We start from the raw sequence: 16,248 nt of genomic DNA on the forward strand, positions 1-16,248 counted from the left end.
CAAAGGGAAGATGTTCAAAAAATTAAAATGACATTAAAATGAGGATTCAAAACGATTCTGACATTTAATGAGTCAAAGACATTAAACAATTTTATTCATATATCCCAGAAACGGATTCTTTTAGCTGACCTTCAAGAAAGCACAATGCCAAGAAAAGAGCCTGTCCGCGTGATAGCACCTGAGCCTCACCTCTCTCTGTTCACTATGTGGTCTCGCGATAGCCTATAGCAGACATTTTTGAGTCTCAGTTTCCTAATCTGTAGACCAGGGATAATAACGTTAGAAATAATGTAGAGAGGGCCTCCCCGGTGGTGCAGTGGTTAAGCGCTGGGTAGCGAAGCTGCCCACAGCCTTTGCAGCGCGGGTTCGATCCCAGGCTGCTCCCCACACCAGAGGAGGGTCCCACATGGCACACAGACCTCTCCTGCCGCTGCTGCTCCCCTCAGCAGTGGATTTCGTCAGTCTGCCTGCTCTGTTCCCTGTTCTGGCTCTGGTGAATTCTCTCGCCCTCCCGCGCTTCTGACTGTACCCAGTGCATGTATAAATAAATAAAAAATAAATCTTTAAAAAAAAAAAAGAAATAATGTAGAGAAAATCCTTGTCTTATATGCATGATGGCAGCCATTAAGTGCATAGGATTTGTAAATGTTTAACAAAATAAGCAAGAATTAGAAAGAAAAATCTTTTCCATTTCAAGTTGATCTGTGGTTCTAATGAAATTATTTGCTGTATACATGTGACTATGCAGATTGAGATTGAGAACTCCCCCTTAATATCAAACCCACATAGGCTTACTTTACTTAAACTGTACAAATTTCAGTTTATCCTGGGACAAGAATATTCCTTTCTACTTCCCTATTCTACCAGAGGCCAGAATCAGTTTTACAAGTATCTGCTTTCTCAATCTTGAGTTCAAGTTTCAAGATTGGTCTGAGAAATCTGAGTTGAACAAAACAAATAAAGACAACACACAGGCATTCCCCTGAGAACAATTAAGCAATGTAAAGTGGGGCAATATTAGATAATAATAACAATACTAGCCTATAAATATCTAACCAAGAATACTTGAAATACCAAAGTGAATTTTACCAAGGTGGATTTTAGATCTAAAAGGCATATATATTCAAAGACATATTCTAATACATAATTTCTTAAAAAAGAAAATACTTTCCCACCATCACTAACCATCCTGCTCAAATCAACATAAATTATTTGCAATTTCACTTGAGCTATAAAAGAAAAACCTGTTGACAGAAAACTGTTAAGTCTATCCAGATCATATTCATCTCTTTAGAGGAACGACGACAACAAAATCACTGCTCTCATTCAATTTTGGAAGAGACTACTATCTTAAAATCACTTTGTTTGGTTGTTTCATGGTATATAGTACACCCACATACCTCAGCTAATTATTCCCATATCTCATATCTCAGACTGGAGTCACAGGAGTAGCAGTGAAAGGATTTCAGGTTAATCTGAGAATGAGGTGTATGAAAAAAATGATAGAGAATGAGGAAAGACAAATCCTCTCACAAAAAAATATAATTTTAATGCAACAGTCATGGATGATTTAGTCACATTTATTCTTTGACTTGAAGTGAAAAGTCAAATGACTTTTTCCATGTGACTCCATCAGCATTAATGAGGTAACAAGTTGGAAGTAGCTGTTCATAAGAATCTTCTGATCTTTGGCATTTTTTAATCTTTTTGAAATCAAACTTAGAATATCTTTGTGTGTAATGCATGCTAAATTAGGATCTCTAAGCACAAATTTAAAAGAGCGTGATATGTTTCAAAGAATTGTCTGCAGTTAAGGTATTTCCTTCCTTAATCAAAGAATTTCACACATTAGAATTCTTATTTAAAGGTTTAAAATAAGTTCAAGATGTGTTTTTTTTTAAAAAAGGTTAAAGTAGTTAAAAATGTAAGAAGGCAACAAAAAGCCACTGAGGAAAACTTTATGAGATATTACCAGAGACTGAGTGCCAAAAATAAGATGCACATGTAATTCTCACAACCACAAGGGACCTTGGTGATGGTGCATGGGTAAATTGGTGGTGGAAATTCTATGGGGACTACACCTGAGAAAAGAAAGCAAACATTGTAAAGAAGTTAACAATGATGTAAAATATAAATAAATAAATAATTTAAAAAAATCCACAATGGTCCTTTTATCATATGGGAAACATGTCTCCTTTCAAGTTGGAAAGAGGTCTGTTTTCCATCTGCTCACACTTTACAATTACTATCACTTCACAGACACTTAGAATTGGTCAGAGTTATCTATTCTCCCAAGTATTTGTGTGAATAGACACAGTATTTTTTTCCTGAGAGGAAAAGAAAAACATACTTGTTAAGTTTGAATATAATAAAATATGAATAAAAGTGTTAATATTTTATAGATAATTATTAAGACTTGCTAGAAAAGACTTGTGAGAACAGGTGACTTTATTAAACTTTTTCATATCCCTACTTAAAAAGGCAACAGTGGTCAGACCTCGTTAAATACACACAAATCAGGCTTTTCAGAGCAGTACTACACTGTTGTCAGCATCTAGTACAACAGTCTAAAACCCTAAAGGGAAAAAATGAAAAAAAGGAATTAATATAGTGGAAAGTAAAATGAAAAACTAGAAAGTTCTTTTGCTTCCTACAAGTTCTCTCTTTCAACTAAACCACTGCCAGAAGACATACAATTCTTTCAGCACTCGGACCTAGTCTGTAAGCTCTTGATGGGACCTATTCAGCTCTTAGCCAATAGATCCTGAAATGCAGTGGTGGAGCTAGGTAACAGTCTAAAACTAAGCGGTGATAAAGAGGAAGGCACACACAACTGGAATAGAATCAAGGAGGCAAGCATGGAGGTCAGTGTTTAATTCAGGACCATGACTAGACTGCAGTAGATGCTATGTGGACAAGGTGACATTGAGCTTATCTTTCAACAGGGCTTGCTCAGCCTTTAACAAAAGCTCACTTGGTAGCCTGGACCATCTTTAATAACTTCCTTGTAAATTTGTTTCCTGTCCACAAAAGAGTATCACTTTCTTATGAACTATAAAAATATTATTGAGGTATTTCCCTAGGCTGTTATGAATAGTAGCTAGAGCTTTGCCAAATTCCCCCTGTATACCACTTTCTGTGTTATTTAATTTTTAAAATAAACTGTAGGGCAAGACTATCGTCCTATGTAATGGACATGGGAATTGTAGCTCAGAGTTTAAACTGAAACAAATATTTTACACAAGACATAAATGTTTAGGAAATTGTTTCCAATTATGTAAGAAGTTCCAAATTTGAGAGTGCACTGCTGTACAGCTATAGATGACTGATATTTAAATGACATTTTAAAAGCTACTTAACTCATATTTTTCATTATTTTATACAGTATTTCACACTGATCCAAACTCCACAAAATAAGCATTTTGATAACTTACTAATTATTAAATTAGTAAAAAATAGTATATTCTTTTAGCTATCCAACACTAAATGCATCCATTTTCCATTATTTCCAATGTATGCCCAGTTAGATTTGCTAACAGTTCCTCCATTTCATTCTGAAATGTCTTATACTTCTCATTCTAACTCACCTGAACCCACAAGGTTCCTGTTTTTACTCATGCCTTCCTGAAGTCCATTCCACATATAGCAGTCAAAATACAGAGTACAATTTGTTCTTTAAAATTCTTCCAATGATTATAAATACAATTTGAGCAAAATCTAAATCCTTTACTTAGGCCACAAGGCCCGCAATGACGTGGTTTGCCTTTCTCCAACCTCCCCTTCCCATTCTCTGGATGCCAGCTTCAGTCCAATGCCATTGGAGTAGTTTGAACACACCATGTACAATCCCTTCTGCCTTAGGTAGGACCTCTGTGCTAGCCATTCCTTCTGCCTGGAAGCCTAGAACACTGCCTGGCATTCAGATCTCTGAGACACCATCTATTCCATATTAAAAAAAAAAAAAATAAAGTTCTCTATCTCATCCTGCAACTGCACTATCTTCATAACAGCCTCCTCAACCCCCTATATTCTGTTGAAAGTAACTCCAAACGGTTTCTGAAATCTGTTTTTCTCCCCTTAATTCCCTGCTACTAGCCCTAGAGTCCCTGAATTATGACAACCACTTGCCACTAACTGCTGAATTTCAAGTTACTTTATCTGTCTTGTCTTAACTATGAATCCCAGGACCTGAGCAAAAGGAGCCACTCATTATTCCCAAAACCCTGGCTTCTTGCTTTTGCCAGCAGGTTTCTTCCTGTCCTCTCCTATTACCTGGTCTGCTATAATCCTACCCACCACTCCAAATACCACACCTCCCCATAAACCCTTCCAGATGTCTCCAACTGGAGCCATCCTTTACTTCATCCTTCACTTCAGAACTTCTGTCTCTATTTTATACTATTTTTAATCATGAGGCTGGCATAGCCATTACCAACAGAAGGCCTAATCCTTCTATTAGAGAATGCTCTTAAAGTTGTACTTTACTCATCATTTTGTCCCAGTAAGTTGTTGCAATACTGGCAACAACATGTGGTTCTGTGATTAAGAACTTCACTTCTTACTTCCTGTGACTTTACTGCTTCTTCCCATAAATGTTTATCCTTTAAACCCCTTCACATATCTGCCTGGATTAACTGGCCCTGAAGTAACCAAGCCTTTACTTTGCATCCTTTCTGCAACTGTGGCGACCGCTGCTTTCATCCAAACAGGACCATAAACCCTGGGAACTGGGGATGATGTGAGTCCTGTCCTCTTTCCCCGCTCCCTCCCTGTATCCTTACTGCCCTGATTGGGTTTCCCTACCCATTACAGGAGTCTCCACCATTCCAGTTCATGATAACCCAAAGCTAATTTGGTATTTAGGAAAGAAAATTCCAAGCAAAGATCTATAAACAAATGAAAGGGAAAAGAACAAATGCTACACAACAAACAGTAAAGTGAAAATACATATCCCCCCTGGCAGAGCTACTGCTCATTTACTATTTTCTGGGTACCACACTGGTGAATCAGGGGAATGAGCAGACCCATGCACCAGCTTAGAAATGCATCTGTCCAGGGCCTCCCTGGTGGCATAGTGGATTGAGCGCAGCACGGTAAAGCCGTCCACAGCCTTTGCTGCACCAGTTCAATTCCCAGCCAGCCAGGGAGATACCCACATGGCGCAGCAGACCTCTCCTGTCTCACCTGCTGCTCCCCTCAGCAGTGTATTTCAGTCCTTCTGCCTGTTCTGTTCCCTGCTCCGTCTCCGGTGAATTCTCTCACCCTCCCATGCCTCTGGTCTGTACCCCAGTACTTGTAAAAATAAATCTTTTTTATTTTATTTATTTTTTTAATAGAGGCATGTTTTATTTATTTATTTGTTTTTGTTTATACATGCACTGGGTACAGTCAGAAGCGTGGAAGGGTGAGAGAATTCACCAGAGGCAGAGCGGGAAGCAGAGCAGGCAGAAAGGACTGAAGTACACTGCTGAGGGGAGCAGCGGGCGGCAGGAGAGGTCTGCGCGCCATGTGGGACCCTCCTCCTGTGGCCGGGATGCAGCCGGGGATCGAACCGGCACCGCAGAGGCCGCGGGCAGCCTCGCAACCCAGCGCTCAACCGCTGCGCCACCGGGGAGGCCCTGTAAAAATAAATCTTTAAAAAAATAAATAAAAAACATTAAAGTTAAAAAAAGAGAAAGAAATGGATCTGTCCAGAAACCTAGTGTCTTTTTGTCTTTTAAAAATCCAACTCAAAGCGATTTTACAGCTTTGGTTTTAGTTATTTTGACCACACTCCTGATTAACATGTATTATTTATGCCATTTAATAAAAGGAAAAATTAGAGTGTAAAGAGTTCAACTGTAAGCCTGGGGTCCACCACTCAGAGGGCCACAACACAGCACAGGTCTCAGATACCAGTTAGTTTGTATTTTTACTAATGAAACTGTCACATTTAAAAAAATGGAGAGCCACCCTGGTGGCTCAAGGGGTTAAGTCTCAGCACTATGAAGCTATCTGCAGCCACTGCAGCATGAGTTCGATCTCTGGCCAAAGAGCTAACCCACATGGCATGGCAGACCTCTCCTGACTGGCCCGCTGCTCCCCTCAGCAGTGTATTTCAGTCAATCTGCCTGTTCTGCTCCCCACTCTGTCTCTGGTGAATCCTCTCACTGTGTTGTCCCCTCCCCTGCACTGTCACTGCACCGCTGGCTTACACCCCAGCTCTTGTATGCATAAATAAAATTAAAAATCTTTTTAAAAAATTTTAAAAAGGAATGGGCTTAGATTATTTTTTGAAGCCCCATTTAAAAGACTGCAAAAGAACTTCACAATTAAGTTCAGAAAATGATCCACACTAGTGAATTTGCAAATAGCAGGTGATTTTATAAAATTATTCCCACTGAACCCATCTTTAAAAAAAATTACTTCCTGGGTTAAAAATAGATTGAAGCATAAAGCAAAGAAAAAAATGTTGCTCTATATGATACGAAAGACATCAATATGATCTATTTGAGACATGCCTATCTATGTAACAAAAGGAGGGGCATTTCTTGTTAGCATTTTGGGATATTAACAAAATAAATACGTGCATATATGTGTGTATAAACATATGTGTATATATACACAAAAGTGTATTTATACAGTGTAAATACATCTATGTATAGCCAGGTCTTTCCTCATTCCTTCCCTCCAACAAAACTTAACCACTTAGAATCACACTCTCGGGGCTTGTTCAGTGACAATTAGTAGAACTGAATGATTAAATATTGCTCCTGGGCTAATGGATTATCCTTAAAAGTAACCCATTTTAAGAGGGTTTTTCTAAAAACATCATAAGACATATGTCACCAGCAGTGGTTAACAGTTATTAAGTTCTAGTGCAACACTAGCATAGTGCAACACTCAATAAATGTTAACTGCTGCTCTTATTATTTATTCACAAAAGTGCATATGTGCTAGGCACTGTTCTGGCTTTAAGATACAGCAGTGAACACAAGTGACAAAAAGGCTGCTTGATGGTACTTATGTTCTAGTGGAGGAGGTGGACAATAAACAACATAAACAAGCAAAATATAGAGCACACTGGATAAGTACTGAAGGGTAAAACTAAGCAAGAGTGCCACTAAGGGAAGGGAGGTTACAATTTGGAGGTAAGCTGATCCGATGAGGTGTAGATAGATATGAGGAGGTGAACAAGGAAGATACCTGTGGGAAAAGGTTCTGGAGGCCAGCATATGTGGGTGTTTGCTGACCAGCAAGGGGGTCAGGGAGCAGAGTGCATGAGGACATGAGATCCTGGGGGGTTGGACCCCTTTAGTTACCATGAGGATTTTGGTGGAAGGAGAGCACAAAAGCCAACTTAACCCTTACAGAAACACACAGTACTGAATGGATAAGTGACTAAAAGGAAGCAAGAACAGAAACCGAGGCCGGTAGGGGGCTCTTGCACCAACCCTGGTAACAGATGATAGTAGTGAAGACCTGGGGCAGCAACACAGGAGGTGAGCACAGGCCGGATATGCAGTGGAAGCAAATGCCAAACCCAAAATTGAGACAATTTGGCTGAAAATAATGGAAAGGAATAACAATATTTACTTGGGCATGGGGCAGGCATGGGGGCCAGGTGGATGCCAAAGCTCAGTCAAATGCTTTACATATATTATCTTACTCAATCCCACACACAACACTGGAATGGACACTCCTTATGAATCCCATTTTTGTAGGGAGGAAACAATGTGACTATGGCAGTTGGGTAACTTGACCAGTTACACTCAGATAGTAGGTGACTATAGAAAGAAGATCATCTTAAACTAGCAATATTTACAGTATCCTAATGCTTTACTGCGGCTGTCACAAAAGAACATCTTGGTGGGGGAACAGATGTCACTTTTATATTGGATCATGAATTAATTAGCCATCCCTGGTGGGTTTTTAAAGAAGAGAGGAAGAGATAATCCCTGGTCATGCTATCAAAATAGAAGGCAAATACATGATACAACTCAAAAATACATAAACAGATTACATGTATATGAGCACACAGAAAAATATCAAAAGGGACATGAACCTACATGATACTCATTTCTGAAAACATAAGTAACTTTTCCCTACTTGTTTATCTTCTAAACCACCTACAAGTCAGATGCATTACTTCTTGTATTACAAATAAAAATTAACTCACAAAAATTGCTATTTACTACTTTTTTCCCCTCTCTTGCCCTTTTATCCTAATCCTTGGCTTAAAAGCCTTTTATAATGTTTATGTAAATTTAAAACCCAAAATTGCTGGGATTATGAATTTAGGGAGTTTCAGTGTGAATCTAGTTTCCATACAATTCCTAGGGCTTAGGGTAGTATTTAAATCTTGGGACCTCAACTGGCATAATTTAGAGAAGGTTAGCTAACTTGTTGGCTAACATGAGAATGAGGAGGTACAACATGGCGTTCAATCTGTCACCTGTCTCCTTAATAACTATTTTTCCCACTCCAATAATGCCCCAGTAAAGGAGGTCTGCAAAAGCCAAGGAGTTTCAGATTATGTGGGAAGATAATAGGATAGAAAAGATGCCCAGAAAAGGGGGAAAAAAACCAGGATCTCACCCAGATGCATGATGGGTGGAATTAGAGGAGGAAGACTTGCTAGAAATAGAGAGGAAAGAATCAGATTAGGCACTGCCGATCAGCTGTCTTCAAGTCAAAAAGCATGACTGAAGCTGGTGGCACAGGGGACTCCCAGTGTGGTGGTGAGTCACACCTCAGAGGCTATAGGACAGCAGTGGTTACAGCAGGGCTCAGCATATTTTCTGTAAATCACAAGGAAAAACAACATGTGATAGCTGTCAGCGTTCACAGGTCCACCCTGGAGCAAGCGTACATGTTTCCTGAATGCTAATGACACATAAATCTCTTAATTGAACCTGTTTCATTCTATCTGTCCTGTGTATGTCGAATCTTGCCACTATATCTGCTAAGGAAGTACATTTCCAAAGGACAGGTGTCTGCTCTATCAGGACATTTCTAGCCTAGATTTAGAGTGAAGGCCCCTAAATCCCTACAACATTCCAAGTGGGACCCAGGGCAAGTCAAGAGCTACTCTGAGTTTCAGTTAAACTCACTGAGAGAGGGAATGACACTTACTTTAAGGGTTGGATTGCACTAGATCAAATGAAAAGGCATGTTTAAAAAAATCTTATTATTCAAATAGCTGTTTTGGAATCTGCCATGTGAACAGAGCGATTTTCTGACAACATGGATGACAAGGCATGGAAAAGAACAGACTCAGAGGGAACACATAATGATGTGTCTGCATGTGGAGAAGGAACAGAAAGGATGGAAAGACATGATCCTGAGTTCCTATCTTGCTTTATTGCTGGAAGATCGTTTACTGGCCAACTAAATGGGCCAGGTACTGTAAAGCTACAATAACATGAGAGAATTTTTGTCCTTGTGAGTTTATATTTAGATGGTTTGGACAGTACACATTTTTAAAAACTTAGATGTTGCTATGAGAACAAACAAAAGTTCTTCCAGAAGATAACCTTTGCGCAGCTTTGTTTTGCTCATTGCTGTATCCCTAGCATATAGTCTTCAACAATTCTTGATAAGTAAGTAAATGTAAATATGTCCTGAAGTTCCATTAAAAGTTAACCTTGTGTCTGTTGCATAAAGTCAACCTATGTGACATGATGTTAAGAAAAGGTTCTTGAAAAATAAACTGTTGAATAGAAATGTGGAGAGATCTGCTTTATATTAAATACTCTGTATCAGGAACTTTAATGTACTTTAGTCACAACCTCAAAGACTTAAAAACAATTGAAAAAATGTTGACAATAACTGTGGTCATAAACTACCTTGGGGAATAGGAGCACTTTGATCCAATCAACTTAATACAACAAGAAGCAATGACAGAATTAAAATGGGATACAATGAAAGATAAATGTTGGTGGTAAGTCTAGTCTGTGAATAAGACACAAACCAAAAAAACCAAATAAGCATCTGACAGCAACAGCTGCCAATCAGCACAATGATGATGTCCTCGGAAATTACATTTCTTTCCCAGAAGTGAGGTATTTTGGTAGATACCCTCCCAATAAACAGTCCCCAAAGCCAGAGCATTATCAAAGGATAACATACAAAGCAGCTTCTGAATACAAAATACAGACTGGTGCCAAACATCTAAAAATCCATATCAATAGTTTCATAGTGTCATCCCAGAAAAGCCACAATGGAAAAATCTATCTGTTCTCTTCTGCAAGATGAACAAAGATCCCAGAAATACTTTTCAATAGAGACATCATGGCAGGTCTTAAGCAGGATCTGCCAGCACCATTTCCTTTCCTACTTCTTTCCCTTAGGCATGTGATCAGTTTTCAAAGAACCCACTCAGTTTCCCTGTATCTCTATGCAACTGTTTATGCCAGAATCTCTTCTCCCAACATGCCTCAACCCCTAAGCTCCTTCAACTCTATTCCAACTATCCAATGGCTCCTTCTATTTTTTCTTGGAATCTTTTTACCTGCAATATTTAATTTATCCTTACAAAACACCCCCACCAACCACAACTCTCACCAAATGCTTGGTACTACTCCTCTGGGCCAGTATCCAATCCCAAATAAGCCACAGTAGAAAACACTAGGATAAATATGTGACCTGACTTTGTTTTGCAATAAAATATATTCAAGCAAAATTGTGTAAACTCCCAAATTAGTGAATCCGATCTCCTCACTAAATTCCACACAAAATTAAGACATTCAGAGAGACCCAAAATCTTTGTATGAGAAAGATATTATAAAAGAGCATGCCCTGTGGCAAAAAACATAAGGAGCTCTAAATTTAGCAGAAGCCATAGCTTCCTCAAAGAGTTGAAAGAGTTCATGCCTTCCACCATTGGAGCACGAATGTATTTATTGGTCAAACTGAGGTACGTGAGTCTAACTCACAACCACCTTCTACCTGCACTACTTTAATGGTGTCCTAATGGGTCCCCTACCGCCACTTTTAATTCACTGTTCTCTACATCACAACCAGTGTGATTCTTTCCAAATACAAATCTGATAATAACATTTCCTCTCATAATTTATCACACTTGAAACAAAATCCTAACTCTTTACTTGTGGCCCACATACCCTACCTGACACACCACACACACTTCACTGACCTTCTGTGTCACCACTTTCTTCTAGCCCACTTGGCACAGAGTCCTTGACACTTAGTCAAGGAAGCCTCAGATTCTGTACTTACCATCTCTCCTGTCTGTACTGGTCTGTCCCAACACCTTGCCTGGTATTTTCCTTCATTTGATTTTGGTGTCTACTCAACTATTACCACATTGGAAGTCTTATCTAAAATACTATTCCCCTTCCCACCAGCCAACACTCTGTAACCCTTTATATGGCTTCATTTTTTTGCATTTTCCCTATCACTAACTGACATTATATGCTAAATTGTTTACTGACTGCTATATGCAGGCCAGAATGTAAGTTCCATGAGAGCACCAGGGGCCTCTGCTCACTCTAACTAACACCACTGGGGTCTACAACAGAGCCTGGCACATACTAGGTTGCTCAGTATACACAAGCTGAATGAATAAATTTTAAATGAGCACTTTCTATGTGCTAGACTCTGTACCAGATCATGCAATGGAAAGATAAATGACAAAAAAAGGATCTACTCTTTCCCTTTGAGAAAGTTACAATCTAACAAGGAGACACTGAGTATAATGGAATGTGGTATGAGTTTGTTCAAGGAAAATTGTGGCACAGAGTAGTTAAAGATGAGGTAGGATTAGACATTGAGTTTGATGCTAAGGAACTAGCCCCACCCCCATCCCATGTACATCATTAAGTAGAAAGAGAGAGGTAATGGATTTGAAATCAGAGTTCACAGAACTTTCTGAGTATTTATATACAAGGATCTAAGGAGTTCTAAGTTTCTAGGTACAGCCATTGCCCACATGAAAGAAAGAAGGTGAAAGAAAAGAATGTTAGATCTGGTTGCCAACAAGGTGGGCAGGATTATCTGTGATCACCATCCTAAGTCATGATGATTTCTCTGCTAGCTGGAACACCCTTGCCTTAGAAATTCTGCAGTCCTGCTCCTTGGCCCTCTCTGCCAGGTGTCCTAATAGAGCTGAGCCACGTGTGTCACACATAGGTGTCACCGTGTTAGCCATGACTTAGCCATGCATGAAAAGTCCTTATCAAATCTGTAAGTTTAACAAGTTCTTTATCATGCTTTCTTAAAACAAGGGATACCTGTTTTGCAGTGAAGTCTGACACAAATGTAGAGATTTCCAGGAATTTTTCCTAGTCAGTGGCTTGAAAGTCCAATTCTAAATGGGGAAACAACATTATTTACAATTTTAAAAATTAAAAAATTCTCTAGGTTAGGCATTATTGTATTCCACTTCAAAATGTCATGGAACTCCCACATGGATATATGTATATATAAACATATATACATACAGACATGAGGGGAAGATGTTAAGAATGAAAAAAGGCAAAAAAAAATTTTTTTTAAGTACAAAAAACCCAAAACACGTTTACCCATAAAGGACAATTCCATAGAACATAAGGATAGAACCAAATGTCAGAAGGTCACAAATTCAACATCAAGGTTTTCTAGCACCTCAAACATCTGGCTGATGTCCAGATTTCAGTGATCTCACTTCTCAATTAATAAATCACCCTCTAAATCCAAGTTTCGGATTTTCAGCCTTTGATGATTCTTCTCAAAAAAGCAGAAAATACAGAAGCAAAAGGAGTAGGCTGATTTTATTTTAAAAGGCCCCAAGACTCTTAAAATGAAAGCAACATGCCCCTTTGGGAATTACTGTTCAGCCTTAACTCTTAGAAGCCGTATAAAAGATGCTCTAAATGGAAAGCCTTCTGATGGAGGTTGGGGAAAGGGGTCTAGGTCTAGACTGAGAAGAGTTAAGCACAAAAACAGCAAGAGTTTAACTCTGTTAAATAAAATATTCCTTAACCAGAAGAACCCATTTCTCCAACATGCTGAATAAAACTGCTATGCTGCAACAGGCAAATAAGTAAAAACAAGGGGTGTCTCTGATTCTACACGGCATTTTAATCTTCTTTCTGAGGGCCAGGGAAAGGCTCACCAATACCTACTGCTTGAACTATCAATCTGCATCTGTCTGGGGTGCTACATACACCAAAGTAAGGTCTCCAAGAGGCAGCTGGGAAACCAGGAGTGTGTCCCCCTGCCCCCCCACCCCGGAGGACAGAAGCAGGAATGTTCAGGATTATCCTACCAGTTGGCTTCCATTTCCCATGTCTCTGACTTGCCAACATGGAAACCAGAGAGTGAACTTCAAACAACTCCTTCACTGGGTGTACTCTACATCAAAAGAATGCTCTGCAGCTAATAATACTCATAATTGGCCCATTCAAAAATGTTAGAATCAAATAAAATGCAGTTATATAGAACAATAGAAATAACTACACTGAGAGGCCCCTATTTTATCTGTGAGGAAGACAAGGCTCCTGAGATTTAGATCAGTCCACCCCACCCAGCATGTTAGGGCACGGCCAGGTTGGCTGTCTGTAGCCCATTCATTCTGCCAAGGCACAAGCCAACTAAGTTACTGCTATTAAATAATTTATACAAATGACTTCAGTGCTGGCAATAAGTGCCAGTAATATACAACGTTAGAAAGCATAAAGGGAGAGAGATTTGAATAAAAGTCCATGCTGAGAGAAATATACTTTATAAAAACTAGTCCTAAAGATAGGACACTTCTTAGAACAAGAAAAAAATTACTTAAAAGTCACACTTCTGTGACAGATTTGGATTCAAATATGATATGACCTGCACAACACTATATTCTGGGGCTGTGAATTATTTGCTTGCATGTAAAATTTTTTAAGGAAAACCAGAAAACAAGCACACAAACAAAACAACAAAAATTCAAGAAACAAATTTGAGTTGATCCTGCCTTTGTGAAGGAAAAGTACTGCAGTTACTTTCTAAGGGTCTTTTAGGAAAAAGGTTTAGAAATAGGAAAGCGAAGTCAAGTTTGGCAGCTAATGAATGTGATTAGCAAATTCTAATCATCTCATATTTCTAAAGCATGTTCTTAACAAATAATTAAGGCTAACTAAGCCTCTTAAAACTAAAGCAAATATAAGGTAGTCTTCTTCCACCAAATCAAATGCAGCCCAAACCATTTTTTCTATTTTGAAGCTAGCTTAAAATCAAAGACGCTGGCCCCAAAATAAACAAACACCGGCCACTTAGTCAGTTTCCTTCACACAAGGTTAAGATAGTCCTTTCCTGGCAAAGAATCAGAAACTGCTTTTATTTTCATTTGCAGATATATAATTTATAAGGTGAAGAAACACAGTCCTTATGAAACATAGCAGGAAAAAACACTCATCATTTTATGTTAGATAAAACACAGCATAAACTCAGTCAACACTTTATTTTCTTGATTCAAAAATGTTTTTCTTAATAGTCAACCATATTGTGAGGTCACAGAACACAGTTCACTAGAAACTCAGTTCCCCAACAAGCCAGTTTCCAGCTCTGTGCATGGAATTTATAAGGAAGTTCTGATAATGAGTAAATCAAACACATGGGTGATGGTGTTTAGTTTGCTGAAGGCAACCTGAACAAACAGCCTGCCTGAGGTAATATGTATTTCTAGAGCTTGGTTCATGAAAACGATCTTGGATCCACCAGAATCTAAAAAGAGATGCCTGTTTACAATCCCACAAAACTTGAATGGAATGGCCACATATACCTGTAAGTCACTAGATTCTAGAAGGTACTGAACCATTCAAATTCATCCACAGCCCACTGACCTAAGTCTTTCCCCAAGTGTATCATTTTCCCAACAGCCCGAGCCACTGTGGAACAGCATTCTGCACTGTGTATGAAACATCCTTAAATACATATTGCTAAGTTCCAGATGTCTGACCTGATGCAATAGGTTATACAGGCACTCCTGGTATATAGGCCAACTGTCAACAATTTATTTGATGGGTTAGTAACACCAAGACTAGGCAGTTTATCTGTGTTCTCTGATGGTGTCTGAGGGTTTTCATTCCTGTGAAGTGAAACAGAACATCATTCCTAACAATTCTTTTCCTCACGCTCTATGAATCTTATACAAAACAGGCAATAAGCCAGCATTTTCTAAAAGCTACCAGAGTTTCAGTTGGGTATGTGGTTGTTTTATCTTTTTTTTATGGAAATAATATACGTTGATTACTAATCCTTGCTATATTTCATTTCCAAACAAAACATAACAGGCGTGAGCTGTGGATACTCCCCAATTATGTGATTTACTTACTTGTATTTTAGGAGCAGCCACTGAATTAACCAGAGTCCTACAAGGATCATGCCGTTAATTTCACAAATAGAAAAGGCCCACTGCACCCGGTTAAAATGGTCAAAAAATGTGTCCGGTAGTGGAGGCTGCACCTCCTTAGGAGGTACTCGTTCATGGACGACCGAGATCATCACTGTGGTGAGAACGAAACAGGAAAGTGCGTAAAGAAAGGCCAGAAACGTCTTGCCCCACTCCATGGGGTACTGGGAACGCTCTGGTTCTGGCATGGGGATCTTTATCATCTCCTTCCTATATCCATTTGGCATCCCATTGGGTTTGACCTTGATGCTGAAGCTACTATCAGGTGTGGGGATGTCTGTGCCAATGCTGAGGTGCCCGTTGGCATGGCCGTTCTTGTGCACTTCCATGTGGTGTTCCATTTTTAGGGTCTCGATCATGTCCAAGAGCCGCTGCCCATTGTCAGAGGAGACTCGGCACAAGGGGGGCTTTGTGAAATCCTCTTGAGTTAGGTTGATCAAGTCCCGGCCTGTGAAATGTTCCAGAGGCTCACAGTATTCTGGCATAGCATTCTCCAGCAGCCAGTCTGCCACCTTCTTGGGTGACCAATAAACCACTTCCTTCATTGTACTGGCAGACAAGAGGCCGTCCCCAGCTTGTTCCCGCAGGTCAGCAGCCTCCGTTCCTACAGAGCAGGACGCTGTCCCTCCGTGGCTTGTTCATCCTGTCAGGCCTCATGACAGAGACGAGGGCAGCAAGACAGTCGGGCAATTTTTAAATACCTCATGTAGCTGTCGGGGGTTCCTGCGTGCTTGGGTATTAATTCACCTCATTTTTTGACAAGATTCTTCCTTCTGTGGAGGCAAGAGAAAATGTCAAAATAGTTAGACTTTCAAACTAATCCCCTTGAAATGTAAATTTAGTTACTGGTGAAGTATAATACATAGTCCTCAACTATGTTA

At 39.4% G+C, this 16,248-nt stretch overlaps 1 protein-coding gene across 1 annotated transcript in view; it reads right to left on the reverse strand.

Moving 5' to 3' along the window:
- Window positions 1–15,949, reverse strand: part of SGMS1 (sphingomyelin synthase 1) — a gene marked incomplete at its 3' end in the record, with an annotated part of 35,387 nt that extends 19,438 nt beyond the window's left edge. The window contains exon 1 of the mRNA XM_084245277.1: window positions 15,290–15,949. Within this exon, the coding sequence (XP_084101403.1) occupies window positions 15,290–15,912 (623 nt within the window). The 5' untranslated portion in view covers window positions 15,913–15,949. The remainder of the gene's footprint in view (window positions 1–15,289) is intronic.
- Between the last annotated feature and the right edge of the window lie 299 nt (window positions 15,950–16,248).

Source organism: Talpa europaea (genome assembly GCF_964194135.1).
Source record: "Talpa europaea genome assembly, chromosome: 10".
NCBI classification, from domain to species: domain Eukaryota; kingdom Metazoa; phylum Chordata; class Mammalia; order Eulipotyphla; family Talpidae; genus Talpa; species Talpa europaea.